The sequence below is a fragment of the Capsicum annuum genome, chromosome 10 (genome assembly GCF_002878395.1).
Source record: "Capsicum annuum cultivar UCD-10X-F1 chromosome 10, UCD10Xv1.1, whole genome shotgun sequence".
Lineage (NCBI taxonomy): Eukaryota > Viridiplantae > Streptophyta > Magnoliopsida > Solanales > Solanaceae > Capsicum > Capsicum annuum.
Window position 1 is genome coordinate 116,995,905 of NC_061120.1, and position 15,373 is coordinate 117,011,277.

General features: G+C 36.6%; 1 protein-coding gene across 6 annotated transcripts; it reads right to left on the bottom strand.

Moving 5' to 3' along the window:
* Window positions 1–1,268: 1,268 nt before the first annotated feature.
* On the bottom strand, window positions 1,269–14,910 carry LOC107845555 (aspartic proteinase 36). 6 transcript variants are annotated; one of them, XM_016689945.2, is made up of 12 exons: window positions 14,430–14,910; window positions 14,149–14,269; window positions 11,773–12,200; window positions 11,510–11,666; window positions 6,676–6,758; window positions 6,483–6,579; window positions 6,283–6,355; window positions 5,981–6,187; window positions 4,717–4,841; window positions 4,464–4,565; window positions 4,280–4,377; window positions 1,269–1,771 (listed from the first exon to the last, which is right to left on the bottom strand). In XM_016689945.2, exons 1-12 carry the CDS (start codon window positions 14,669–14,671, stop codon window positions 1,588–1,590), a joined length of 1,917 nt encoding a protein of 638 aa, XP_016545431.2. In that variant the 5' UTR covers window positions 14,672–14,910; the 3' UTR covers window positions 1,269–1,587. The 6 variants fall into 6 exon arrangements, with proteins under 6 accessions (XP_016545431.2, XP_016545433.2, XP_047254069.1 ...); XM_016689947.2 differs by having other exon boundaries at window positions 6,483–6,528; window positions 14,430–14,827; XM_047398113.1 differs by having other exon boundaries at window positions 14,160–14,269; window positions 14,430–14,573.
* Window positions 14,911–15,373: the final 463 nt, after the last annotated feature.

Here is a 15,373-nt window from a genome sequence, read left to right on the forward strand (position 1 = left end):
CATTGATTTCATAACTGAAACATGTACTGTTGTACATCCCAAAATAAAAAAGTGAATAAATATTTTGAGTAACCCACACTCACACTCTTACCTTATTATCATCCATCTTAAAGTAAGAAATGATTAAGGTTCAACAAATATTTTGAGTTGTGAATTTTGACAAAAAAAAAAAATTTTTTTTTTTTTTTGAATTGATGCAAATGAAAGAAACCTACACTCACACTTTTTATATAGCATCGTGAATTTTGAAGCAGTTACAAGACAAATATGGGATCTTACCTTACAAGGTGAACATAAAATCCTATCTTACAAGGTGAGAGTTCATACTCATACTCAACTGACAATCAGCTAGCAAAAGGGAATTTATTCCCTCTCTCATCAACGGTAAGTCTCATCTTGCAGACACTTCTTCCCTAGGGAAATTTAATTTTTACTTTTTCAATCAACAGATAAGATAAATGACTCAATTTACCTAGTAAGATAAAATTACAATTTTATCTTAACACTTTTTCAATAAATAGATAAGGTAAGTGACTCTATTTTCCTTATAAGGTAAAATCACTATTTTACCTTGCACTTTACCATGTGTGACTAACGCCGTAAACTTTTTAATTAACATATTTTTTCATTTTGATATGCCCTTCTAAAATTTTGAACTAAAAAACTTGTCCTTCCGGACTCTGAAAGTTTGCTATATTACCTTGAATAATAGCATGGACGCGAAGAATATAGTGAAACTTGATTGTCAATTAATTTCTTAGCACATTACTCAAATTAGATGGATCTAACTCAGCTTCATTTTAAAAAAAGACGGCAACATGACAAAACCCGACAAAACATCATCCTCAGCACCTAGCACCGGAGAGAAAAGAGGGGGGAGAGAGGAAGAGAAAGATCGCGAGAGAGAGAGAGAAAGAGCGAGAGAGAGGAGGAGAGACAGTGGGCGGTAGCAAAAGCCCCAACTCCATGCAAGTGGAAACATGGTCTTGAAGAATACAGTGACACCTGAATGTCAGTTGATTGGGACCTTAGCGTGTGGATCCAACTCTGAGCTTCATAAGAAAGCAACCTTCCAAAACCAGACAACATCCTCCTCAGCACCTACCACCCAAGAAGGGGAGAGAGAGAGAGAGGGAGAGTTATCAAAAGCCCTAATTCCATGCAAGTGATAGTTCTGTTGTATCTCCTCGAGTAATAACATGGACGTGAAGAATAGAGCGAACCCGATCGACAATCAATAGGGGTCTTAGCATAGTACTCAAATTAGGTGGATCTAACTCAGCTTCATAAAAGAGCAGCCTTCCAAAACCAGGCAAAAACGGTAATCTCTTCGTTACAAGATATCGTACAATATTCACAAATGAATTATGACAGTACAGAAAATTGGGGACAGACCTTTTTGTGTTCCTTCCCTCAAGTGTAACGCTGATTTGATACTGACATATCATCTATAACTGGCTATAATTTCTTTCACTTCTGACAAAAATTCAGTCAACTCGTAATTAGGCTAAAAATATCAGGGCTTCTGCTTTTAAAATGCCTTTGCATATGTTTCAGCATATATATCATTCAGGATAGCAAGAATTTTCACTTTAGTGGTTGAAGTTCTTGTTCACGCACTACGGTTTCAACACTTTCAACACGCTCATATGGAAGAGATGATTCTTGCCCCCTTCTCCATATTAACCACCCTAGGAAAGCTGATAATCCAAGTATCAACACAACTGACAACGCTATAACTACGATCAAGTAACTTTGTCGCCATCCAGTCCTATATCATTGCAACAAAACAATAGTAATCAAGAACTTGTATCACGCGAATCTATCAGTGAATTGTGGACAGGTAGCACTCAGTAAGGATTACGCTCAGCAAAATCTTTATACGTAGCAATTTATGTAAAAGATGCTCTAAAGACCAAAAGGATGCATGTCAAGACCATATAGGAAAGAAGTGACTTCATGAAATCGTAACCATAGCTTACTTTTACAGTCTTCTGCTTATTAGCCTTTATATTCAATCAACATGCTTTACTGAATTTCTGTTCTGGCAGAGCCGGGAGTGAGAGAATACCAGTGGAATGTTCGGTCAATTAATTTCACAAATTCATATGTTTTCATGTTCTACAGATAAAGACAACTAACTGAAGAACTTGACTACATGCTGAACAAATAAAAAACTGTAGCACTCATCAACATATTGATACAAACAGAAGGTGAAGTAACTAGTCAGCAAAGATGTCTTCTCCCAATTACAGAAATCTTGATAGTAGCAACTCAAGCAGCACCTAACATGTGCACGCACTTTATAAGATGATTATTTGTCAAAGGAAAATGAAGAAGAATTGGGCAAGAAAGTGACATCCGACAAAAATAAATAAAGAGAAGTCAAAATGACAAGTCACGCCCTCAACATGTACTCTTTCTAATTGAATTTGGCAGCTTCCAATGCAGTGTAAGGGCAAAGAAAGATACAATGTTCATGAAGTGTGCTTCTTTGAAATGAATGCACAATTTATGAAAATTAAAATAATATGAAACATATATGAATTTAATACAACAAGAATCATATTGCAATTAAATAACTGATTTCAACATCCAATATAAAATACAATTCTGACATTAATTAAACACCATAAAGTCGGGACCAAAGAACTAATTACTTCTCTGTTGGATCAATTTGGCTTCATTTTTTGAAGTGCATACATTTCCGAAAAGCATGGCTTCACCCACGAGGTGATAACCTATTGCTTCACATTGCTTTAAGTGACAAATTGAGGGCTTCTACTAACACTATTTCATTATTTTCCTTCAAATATTTGTCAATTTCTCAAAAAAGATAAAAACTCATAGTCCCATACATTCAGCGGAACCATCCCTTCTAAACTTCCTATAAAGAATTTAAAATCTGATGCTATGTGCTTAATCATCATTCCAATTAGAATTAAGCAATAGATATTTACATATCCCCGTAAAGGTCAAGTCAAAAGTACAAAACTAAATTTTGTTAAACGATAATAATAAACCAGAATTCGTTACAGTGTCAATGCATGTGCATATTCTCTTAAGAAAAAAAGATTTAGTTCATTTTGAAGGTAAATTACTAAATTTTTACGAAGAAAGAGATAATTGATTCTAAGAAATATTGAAAATTGAAGATGATGATTCGTGAAGTAAGAGAGTGGGGTGAAGTGAAATGGCCAGTTTAGCTCAATATATTCAAACAAGAGTAACATTCAACTAAAGCTCGGTACTTGGCAGCTCAATATGTTCAAACAAGTAAGAGTAACTTTCAACTAAAGCTCGGTAGTTGGCAGTATCGACAACAAAGGCCAGCCCGGTGCACTACGGGGGGTCCAGGAAAGGGCCGGACCACAAGGGTCTATCGTAAAGCATCACCTTACATTTCTCCAAGGTGTTGTTTCCACGGCTTGAACCGTGATTTCCTGGTCACATGGCAGTATGGACAGTCTCAACCGATAAAATTGTTTGTTTCATCACATATTATGATTAGTTATGATTTCAAAACAAAAGAATAATCAGTTAAGACATAATAACCTTCATTCATACCTATATGTCAAAAATAAATAACTTTCTTAGACGTAAAATCAACCCAATACAACAGGCGTGGAAATTCTGATAGTTGAAAAATTTCAGCATTAAGCATTTGTTGGCAACTTATTCTAGAATACATAAAATTTCATTTATAACAGAAGAAAATACTAATCATTGGTCGGGGAACATAAAGTTTATTCCTTCTGTTTCAGTTATGTGACTTATAGTTTTACCAGACAAGTATAAATATGTGAAAAACTAACTTTTGAATCCTGTAGTCTTATATTAAACTGGTCTACTCGTCATAAATACGCACGTCATTTCATACAAGGAAGTGAATTGGAATGTTGAAATTAAAAACTTACTAAAAATAGAAAGAAAACATACTTTTTTAAAGAGACAAAATGGAAAGAAAGACACATAAATGAAACGAGGGGTACTATTCTTGGGAACATCCGGAGTGATGTCATAAACATACAAATGAAAATATTTGAGGGGCTTATGGAACAGTCTTCCACCAATCTGCTCAAGCAAATCATGTGAGCTGGCAAAATTATCAAAACCAACACTTCCAAGGATACTACCGTTTGACAAGGGGATTTCACCAGTTAATATTCAGGCGGAGGAGACAACAGTAACTAGGAAAAGGGATGGTGTAAAGAAGAAAAGACAGATGAGGATATGTAGAGTATTAATCAAAATGCAAGAATGGAGACTGCCTATATACCTTTTCGGCGGTGGCTCAATACCCCATTCAAATAATTTGTAACTTCCAAATGTATCAGGAAGATGAACACGACTTTCAGCCAAACGGTGTATTATTTCCTGCAAATAGATATGATGGATAGTTGAATACACAAAAGTTGCTCAAGTTAAGGGATAATACGCAAATATGTCGAACTCAGAATTACCATGGCAGCAGCATTCGTCATATAATTTGCAGATCCTGCTGGATAGATGGCCCATTTAACAAGGGAATCATTTCCTTTTGTCGATAAGTTCATTAAGTGGACCTGCAAGGAATCTCACAGTACGAAGCAGCAGCATGTAGTTAAAACACAAGTACGGTAAGTAACATGAAAGAGATGATCATTTAGCTTTAAGATGAGAAATATTCAGACAAATTTGGGTTTAACTAGGATTGTTGTTTTTAAACCAAAATACCTCTGAGAAGTTAACGTCCAATTCTTGGGCAATGAGATGGGTAAGCTCTGTCATGTAAGGCTTCAAGTCTAAGTAATTCACACTCAGCGACATATAAAATGTAATGAATCCAACCTTAATTTCCCCTGCAAATTGAGATGAATGATGAATATGCAGTGGAAACGACTTATAATCGCCAAAATATCTGCACTAGAATTTTGCTTTAACATGAGAGTAAACCTATAATTAACAGAATTGCCTTATCATTCAACATTATCATGTCATCTCAAAAACTTGACATTACAAAAGAGTCAAACGAGACACCTGTCTCATAGGTCTTCAAGAATTTGACCAAGATTCTAGTGCAGATATACTGAAAGAAATTGATCAGTATAAGCTAGTGGAGGGAATTTGAGACAGTTGGCAAAAGGTTTATACCCATATCCAATTGGTGGCAATTGTTATATTCCTTGAAATTGTTAGTCCAAATCAAATATTTGACCAGACCTTTTCTTTTAAATGTGATGTTCGGGTCAATTTGTGTGCATCTCAACTAATTCCACGAGTTAATTGCTACCTCCCACCAATACAAGTATCTGGTAGCTCTATCAACCAAGGCTTGTACAAATTAGAAGAAATCAACTAGCTTTCTTTTCGCTACCGATGGGATTTGAACCCGATTCCTCATGGTTCTCAATCCACTTCATTTAACCAAACATTTTTTCCAGTTCAATATTGTTAAAAAAGACATGAAATTATAATATTTCTTATGCCTGAAAATGCTTCTCAATAAGCTGGACACTAGATCTCAAGACATTTATCTCGGTGAAAGAATATCCAAACTTATGGTCAAATCTCAAATGTCAACATATATGCTGATATTGGTCAAGACAAGAAAATAACAGACCTAACTTGTGCATAAGCAATAGAGCTAAAGTTAACATGTGCAATTCAAAGTTGATTCTACATTTAATTTATAAGGGAAAAAAAAAACAGAAACCAAAATGGATTAAAATGGAAGAGAAAAGCCATAAGGCTTCAGATGAATTAATCTTTAGAAACAACATACAGAACTTCCTATCAGCTAAGTTGCGCGGACTCTTAATTTTCGATGTCGCACCCGTGTCGGATTCTTCAAAAATACACTACTTCTAGCGAATCCAACACACATCCGTCAACATTCTTGACGAGTCCGAGCAACATAGCCTATCAGTACTCCGCTCTATAATGGGAAAAAGAAAGCTATGATTGAACGGCATCGCGTAAAGGAGGGGTAATACTGTACCAGGTGCATTATACCCAGGAGAGCCACTAGGAACCAATGTAGGATTCATATTTCCTGTGGAGTGTTTGCTATCCGAGCCTGAGGGCAATGGAGGAGGTGGAGGAGATAAATTGAGTCTATCCCATAATTCAGAACAATTGGTTTTCCAGAAACCAATCATTTCATGTTGACGGTCATAAGTTACAAGTGTGTTGCGGACAATAATTCCTGTGCAGTAAAAGCAAGAATGTGACAGCGCGTACAAGGAATAGTATAGAAAATAGTCCTTCCAAAAGCTGCTAAGAGATATAAATAAGAAATACCTCCAAGAAGAGTTGTTGCATCCTTCCCATTCTGAAATATCCCTAGACAATAAGCACCACGCACCTTTGAGTGCTTCATAGCACAGTAGTTCACGCAAAGAAAATAGGGAATATCAGTTAATACAAACACAAAAGAAATTGGAGTCATCAGGAGTTCATCAGGCAAGGAAGTTTAAAAATGAAGAGGGTAAGATGCCTACCCGGAACAAGTAGTTTTCAGGGGACAGAGAGAGTTTCTTTCCATTGCTAAATACCATGTCAACAGGTGGAAAGGATTTCGAGAGTTGTGAGATATCACTGAAATATACATGACATTTGATACCTCTAGCGACATCAAAAGTGAAAGGAAAAAATGCAAATGATTAAGAACGCTTTTGTAGTGATATATATTACCTTCCTGCACCAGAAAAGCAGATATCTTTATAATTTGGATCAGGTCCTTCAATCAGCTTTAGAGAAAGAACCGCTTTCATAACCTGAAACAAAATTGCCAGAAGTTCATTGCGGAGAGAAAAACTTTTCCTGATTTTCCCATTTTCTAAACAAAATCTATTCCCCACTAACTAGTAAGTAGTAACACATTGAGTTACCGTAAAAACCATCAGTCTTTTTCTCCCTACACAAAAACAATGAAATGCAAAGGAATGAAAGGCAAGAAACTACAACCATCTAAGGTTTGCAGCAACTCCACGAGAAGTTCGCATATATCTTCTTTGTTTTATGGAGTAAGGAAGTTTGCAGTTATCCAAAAAGATTTCCGATTTTTCTCCAACATCCCCGGAGAAAATTACCTGGTAATTTCTTAAATTTTCAATAATTTAAAAAGAAAATCAACTATAATTAGTGGTTACGCAACAATGACTATAATCAATGGTTAAGCAATGTGAAATGAGAAGTCCTTTAAGATAACCTTATGGACAATTGTTAAATGGTATAGTAGTAGGATGACAAATTCTTTTCTTCCCTTCAAACTTGTGTAGTCGTATTGAATTGAAGCCTTATCCGAGTATTTAAGTGAGATAAAGAGGTTTTAGGTTCAAGTCCCACTGACAATAGGAGTGTCCTTGTCACACTAGCATGTGGTAATTTGTTTAGGGATGTAAATGGGGCGGGTTGGGACAAGGCAAGGCTTGACATGCAAAGATTTTGACACGCCCTTTCCTGTCCAGTTTAGCATTTCCAAAAAACAAAAGAAACGCTGCCTCACTAAGACTTTCCCGACCCCCCCACCCCCACCCCAAATTATCTTTCATTTCTCCTCTTTATTTTTCACTTTGCAACGTGGTATTTTTTAAAAAAACTTCTTTTAACAATCAGTTCCCGGAATTACATCAAAAAATTTATTCTTAGTTCACCCGGAATAACATCAAATTTAGTTCACTGAACGAATTAGTTCAAAATTCTAACCCCAAACTAATTAAGTGTTTTGACAACAATTTGATGACATCCACTATTTCTTTTTCTTTTTTCTTTTGTTCTGAACTTCTGACCAACGACGCTGGTGTTGAAAGTGTCAAAATAATCCAACTTTCAAAGAGTTCTTGAAATAACTCAATGTACATTTGATTTCATAATAAAAAATTACTTCTAATTACACAATTGTAATGTTTTATATGCATATTCATAGAATAATTTTGTATTCGCGCAGCTACTGTTTGTGGTTAATTTAAGTTGGATTCTTCTTTTCTTGTTAACACCAAGAAAAAGATATTTTGTATTTTTAATTGTCAAAAAAACACCATGAAAAAGATAAAAGAAAAAGACACGGTCTCACATGAACAATTAGAAGATGAATTTAATACAATTAACAATTTTAACGAGTGACGATTGATACAAGCCAAATCGGCGTTGAACTCACAAGACCCATAATTCAAGGCTGACACAAAGGGATCCAAGCCATGATCATTTCAAGGGTGCAAGGACATGTTTGGAGGACCCTTTCCATGCCCCCAAGAGTACAATACCACGTGTGGAGGGTATCTTGGAGTCCAGGAATGCATTGGAGAGGTCATTGGGCAATCAAGAGGAGCTTGGAGGCATTTTGGAGCAACCTGCGCCCTCACATGCACCAGCAGCAGACTCACCTGCGCCAGCAGGTGCCCAATTTGATGATCTGGAGCCACCAGCGCCCTGACATGCGCCAGCAGGTGCCCCATCTACGTGGGCGGATGCCAATTTGCTACCCATGGCTATAAACAGTAGTTTCCTTAGCTTATTTTTTTTAGTTTTGATGGTTATTATCAATACACTTACAAGTGTGAGAGCTAGGATTAGCTTGTGTTGAACAATCATTTCGAAACGTGGGTCCAGGTTACTCGAGAGTTCGACTCCCTTGAAGGAGGTAGACACGGAACACTTAGTTGTGGAACTTGTCAATCCCAAGCCCTTGTTACATGCTAACTATGGTACTACCTTTTGCCTAGTACCAATACTTCTCTTTTGCAAGTTCACGAGCCAATGCTCCCAAAGAGGATTCAAAAAGGATCTCTCACGAGCATAAGTTTGAAGGCCTAGATGAATTCTTATCTAAGGGCTCCAAAGTCCAACGTTGATGAAGGGAGGATTCTAATCAACTCCTAAGGATGGATGGATACGTGATGACAAGGGGTAAAGCATCTAACCTCATGGATCAAAAGGAGTTCCTTACCAAGGAATCAAGAGGACTGAGCAAGGTCCAAGTTGGTGCATGGAACAAGTTCAAGGCCTTGCTTCCAAGGTATGTAATTTACCCTCCTATTCCTAGTGATCCTTGGAGACATGATGATATCTTTCTCATATTGAGTAGACCCTTGAAATTGATTGATGTCATGTCATACCATGAGAGTATTAGTGTCACCAAGATTTCTTCATGGTGTATGTCTTTTGTTCTTAAATTGTGTTGGCCTTGCAATCTAAATGCCCAATCTATTTGTTGCTTTAGGAAGAGTCCTTGGTGCATACTTGATGTGCAACTCTTGTTTCCTAATCCATGTCACACTTATGAAATTGGACAAGTTGAAGTGATAGGAAGGACTCTTAGGAGTATGCTAAATTCCTTGAATAAAGGCAACCAAATTTCTCGGGTATATCATTTGTTTTGGAATGAATTGGTTTCACATAGATCCTCTAATTCCTCTAATAGCATGACTCCATTAGAGAATGCACTTCTTTTAGGAAGTTGCTTGTTGGGAAAAGATGTAATGTGCTTAAATTGTCTTGTCTCATCTTCTTGTGTACTTATGTTTGAGAGTAATTTAGATGAGAATGGTGTCCTTAACTTCTCTCTTTTCTATCTCTTTGCCTATGATGATAACCATGCTTGTGTTGAAAATCCATTATGTGTAAGCATGGGATGTCTTGAAAAGAAGGGTAATTTGCACCCTAATGACTTGACTCCGTCCTTGGATGTACCAATTTCTAGTGACTTGACTACTAGTTTTCTTGAGTACCTTGATACTGTTGCATATGGAAACAACTTGGATGAGACTCAACTTCTTCATATCTTTCTTTACTACCTCTTTGCATTTCCATGTTGATATTGGATTTATCTAGATAGAGGTGGGAGTCCTTGGGTATGGCCTTATGGTGGAATGAAGAAACACTTGAGTCTTACGACCTTGGTAGTTTCCTTGTTTCATAATCTCCTTATAGCCAACATCTTCGTGCATTGTATGATGAGTTCATTTCATTAATAATAAAGGATTGTTGGTTGTATATCAAATGTGTGCCCCCTTGGCACTGAAATATTGTTGCTAATCCTTGTGCTAACCCTCAGAGGATATATTGGTTTCTTGTCCACCTCATGTGTTTTCAAATTATGGATTCGAAGTTGAATCCTCTTCAAGAAGGGGAGGATGAAACAAGCCAAATCCGCATTGACCTCACAAGACCCATAATTCAAGGCCGACACAAGGGGATTCAAGCCATAATCATTTCAAGGGTGCAACAACATGTTGGAGGACCCTTTCCAAGCCCCCAAGAGAACAGTGGAGGGTAGCTTGGAGTCGAGGAATGCATTGGAGAGGTCATTGGGCAATCAAGAGGAGCTTGGAGGCATTCTGGAACCTGCGCCCTGACATGCACCAGCAGGGGACTCCCATGTGGCACAAGGTGCCCAATTTGATGATTTGGAGCCACCAGCACCCTGGCATGCGCTAGCAGGTTCCCCATTTGCGTGGGCAGATGCCCAATTTGCTGAAATGGGTAACTTTTGGGCCCATAATTGTAATAAATAGCCCATGGCTATAAATAGTAGTTCTCTTAGATTATTTTCTTTAGTTTTGATGATTATTATGAATACACTTTTGAGTGTGAGAGCTAGGATTAGCTTGTGTTAAACAATCATTTCGAAACGTAGGTTACTTAGGAGTTCGATTCTCTAATGGTTTACGTAAGAGATCGGTGCTTTTTGATAATCTTAAAGAAGGTCGTTGGATTTGATATATCCTTCGGTTGTCCTTTTTCGTATCTTCATGTGTCTATCTATCTATCTTATCTCTATCCTTTACTTTTCGTATTTTTTTCGTACTTTATTTCTCTTTTTGCATTTTGTGGGTTATCAATGATGTAGTGTAAAAACCTACCGAAGATAAATCTCATAAAAATTAATATCTCATTTTCTTTATCAATGGGAATGAGATGTATATGAAATGCTTTATTTCAACTCTTACAGGGAAAATATACAACTATGTTATTATACTATTGTTAACTAAGACCTATTCTTAATTAATTTTACTTGAGATGAACATTAACAAACTTCAATTTGAATCGATGAAGATGCATACGAAGAACACAGCTTCAATTTGAATAAATGTTGCGATTCAAACAAGGTAAAAAGAATAAAATAAACGTATCAATCCTATTTGTCTCGACCCTCCCTGTTAAGAAATTCCAAAAATTAAAATTCTCCCTGCCCTGCCCCGCCCTGCCCCGCCCCGCCCCATTTATTTGTTATACTGCCCTCCCCTATGATATTGATCGCCCTGCCTTGCCTTGCCCCGCCCCTTGTCATCCTTAAATTTGTTATAGCACCAATATAACAGCCAAATGAAAATAAAATTAGGACTTCTGCAACCAAACAGGCAATATTACCGACACATTATACAAATGAAGCTCACTTTTCCCTGATTTAATTTCTTCAAGATATCTTCTCGTCACAAGCATGTTACTTTCCACTACTCTTCTCAGGCAGAACGCATGACAAAGATGACAGAAATGATAGCAAGAAATTAAGAGAAATATATCTTACAGCACTCTTGAAGGCTGCAAATGCTGCTTCTGGAAGGTAAGCATATGTGGTACCACTATCAAGCACAGTCCCGTAATTTCCATCAAAAACCCGTGGATTCAGATTCAGTGCCTTCCCAGCAACATGTATCTCCTTCAGCTCAATATTGTAATATGGACTGTTGCCATCCGAGACTAGAGTAAATGCGTAAGTTTATCAAGTGCATCTGTTAGGAGAACACCTAACATTCCTGTGCCATTAAATGAATTATTCACAATACATACCTGCGTACAGGATCCGAATTGGTAAAGACCATGTCTGCAGGGGATTTTATTCCACCAAGAACCATTGCACCGCCACCAAAGTCCATCCCTCCATAACACAAGGAGAAGGAATCACTAATTACATGTTTCTCAACAAGCTGATCCACTATACTGAGATCCCCACGACCCAAACCCATTATACCATCAGCATGTTGGCTGTAAAGATCACCAGTTTCCCTATTTTCACATCCAAATACAGCTTGCTGGGGTTCAAGATCGCTTTGGTTTCCAAAGGACACAATGTCCTGTCCAAGCACCCCACTACTAGAACTCATCTCCGCATACTGTCTTTCATAAATACACTGCTCCCTCTCATTGTCACACGTACAGTCAATATTACATTTTACAGGCTGATAGGTGCTTGACATTTCTGGCTGAAATCTAGGATCCTAAGTAAGACAACATTCAAAGGATTATGACCAATCAAATTATAGAAATCAATGCAATAGAATCTAACAGGTTACTTAAGCAACTCTTATCAACAATTTGGAATATTGTAATCATATAGGCTACGAAGTTATCAAGGGTAGTAATTGGTTATATATCCCACTAACAGACCTTCTTATGATTAAGACCAAATGAGCAATAAACCTCATGAAAAATATCAGAAGACAAATCATGCATGAAATGACTTATGTAGCCCAGCAACAGTGAGAATCTTAGAATTTGTTTTAGAGATAGAAGCTTAGAAATTGATATTGATCCCAACATCACCTCTATGTTGTAATCCTTTAATTTTCCCTTTCGTCTTTTCTTATATTTCAAATTACTTATCATAGTTAAATTATTTTACATTGGACATCAACCCACTATAACCGTCCTTCTCAATCCAAGTTTGGCACCAGTTGTGCTTCGCCAAATTCATAGAGATTGGACACTGTCCATGCAGAAGGGCTATGGGCGATTCTTATAGAATACCTAATTTGCCGTAAAAGTCAAATTACTTAGCATTGGAAGAAAATGATCTTAAATAAAGCAGAATGTATATTAAGGATTGATATAACCAATCCTAATTAGTTTGGGATTGAGGAATAGGTTATTGATATTCTTTTTCGATAATGAGATGCATTTAGAATGCCTAGATAAAGATAGAACCTTAGTTTTTCTAGACAGAGACAAATGGTGTGCTAAGCCCTTAGGCACCCAGCTAATAGGCAGCAATCAGCACTCAGACCTGCTTGGATGCTAGTCTCACCTGAGAGATTTTGAGAAGAGGGAATAGCAATGATCTTTGCTTTCTTGAGTGCTGAATGGACTACAAATTCATTTTCTTGACGTTGTGCTCTGACTCTTCATGGGTTAAAATTGGACAACTTCGATCAAGTAATTTCTGCTAAGGTGGTCATAAGACAGAAGGTAAGATTATGGAAACTGATACCTTTTCTCTGTTTTGTGAATGCTAAAGGAGAGAAGCAAAAGATCATTTGAAGGACTCTCACTGAGTTCTTACCAATAAATGAAATATTATTTGTTTTTCTTCTTCTCAAATTTTAATAAGCCCAGGTATAGGAAACATCTTTGTCTACACTTTTTCGTGGCTGAACTTAGAAACTCCACTTGGCATCATCAACTTGCAGATAATTTCTGTCCGAGTTCACAGTCGTTTTCCTCAAGTCCAGTAGAGTCCTTTCTTTTCACTTTTGTAATGGCTGGTGCTTATTTAATACATCTTGCTACTTCACCAAAAGGATAATTGCTATTTTCTATGCAAAATGCATTTAATAAGAGGTACAATCATGTGTAGTTTAACACACACACACACACACCAAAAAAAAAAAAAGGGCGAACTCCCAAAAGAAAATATGCAAGCCCAGTTCCGTGTCAATTGACCAGGACTTCCCAAACAGCAGAATAGCAAAGATCCAAACTAACATTTTCGTTCTTTCTGCATTTTTATTATTCCAGTGTAAGCAAAATCTAAGATTTGATAATAATGTCATAAAAAAAAAAAAAAGCATAAGATATATGGAAATTCTATAGAATGTTCTTCCACATTATGGAATAAGAAAAGTGTGAACCAATTATTCACATGAGATTAAGTTTGTATTTAGCAGATTAAATCCTGAAAAGCAACTTCTCTTCCCCTCACAAACATAATAATGAACCTTATATAACACAGTTCATTAATTTACACATTTTTCTGCCTCAACAAAATCATCAAGTTTCTGAAGCAACATACAAGAAGAAAAACTTTGACATTATCCATAATTATGTCATATTGAGCTACTATCGGTCAGAAAATACATACAACTGAGAATCCCAATATCCCGAAAGTTGTTGATCAAAATTAATATCCAGAAAATTAAAACCGAAAACAAATTCAGAAATGTGTCATACCTGATGCTTACCGCATTGTTCGCACGTCGAGCAAGGCACATATGTAACAGTACTCCCAGTATCCACTATAAGTGCAAAACTCTGGGGTGGAGTTCCAATCCAAAGGCGGGTTGTATAATATCTACATCAAAGTAATTTGCCATCAATCAACAAAAAAGTAAAAGTTCCCCTGAAAGAACGTATTTATATTCACTTTCCAGTGTTTGACTATCTTGATTATGAAATATGTAATTAAAGATCCGTTGAGAATAGATCTGTAGCAGAGAATTTAAGAAACAGACCCGTTGAGGAGTAGATCGTCGTGTAGAGACATTCGAGCATTCAGGGGGATTTTCTGGAGGAGTCGACCAGATGACGATGTGTCTTTGGGAGGAAATAGTGGAAGAACCATGGTAGTCCGATTATAGGTGTTCGGCACATCCGAAAAGTGCAAACACGAAACGACATCGTTATCGACCAGTATAATAATAAATATAATAATGGAGACTATCGTGAATGTAGCGGTGAATGACGCCCGTTCCATTTTGAGGGAGATCAACTATGCAATCAACCAGAAAAAATCAGAAGATTCGGCCGCCGGAAGGTCGGCGAGGCCGGAGGAAAAAGACAAGAGTAACGAAACCTGATAAATCCGGGAAGGTGGAATCGAGATGGCGGGTCACAGCTACTTCTATTTCTATGTTATATATATATTACTATATAAACCATAAATTACTGCTAGCAGCATTTATCCTATTTGATTTTTTTATATATTTTTCACTTGAATAAAAATAAATTTTTTCATCCATTTCATCATTATATTTGTTAGATTTTGCTTTTAATAGTCCTCTTCATCCTTGAAGGCTTCCATCTATCTCGACTATTAAATAATATGTTTCTAATGGTAATGTTAAGTCTGAAATATCTTATATCATGCTTTTAAATTGTTGAAGTAATTTTTAGTCTTCAGTAGCAATGAATTTTTAACCTGTCGATCCTGTTTTAGAGTATAGTGGTCCTGCTATTTTTCTTAAATCTTTGATGAAAGCTCTAGCATAATTTAAGAGTCCTAAATATTTTTGTAAATCTTTAGTCTTGTCTAATTTGTGCTATAATAAAAGCAGAAGTCCTATATGAAATAAATAGCAATAGCGTATTTAAATGTACAGTTTATAAATTAGGGAATTTAAAACTTGAAGAAATGAAAGAACATTTTATATAATGTAAATTAAGAATAGATAATTAT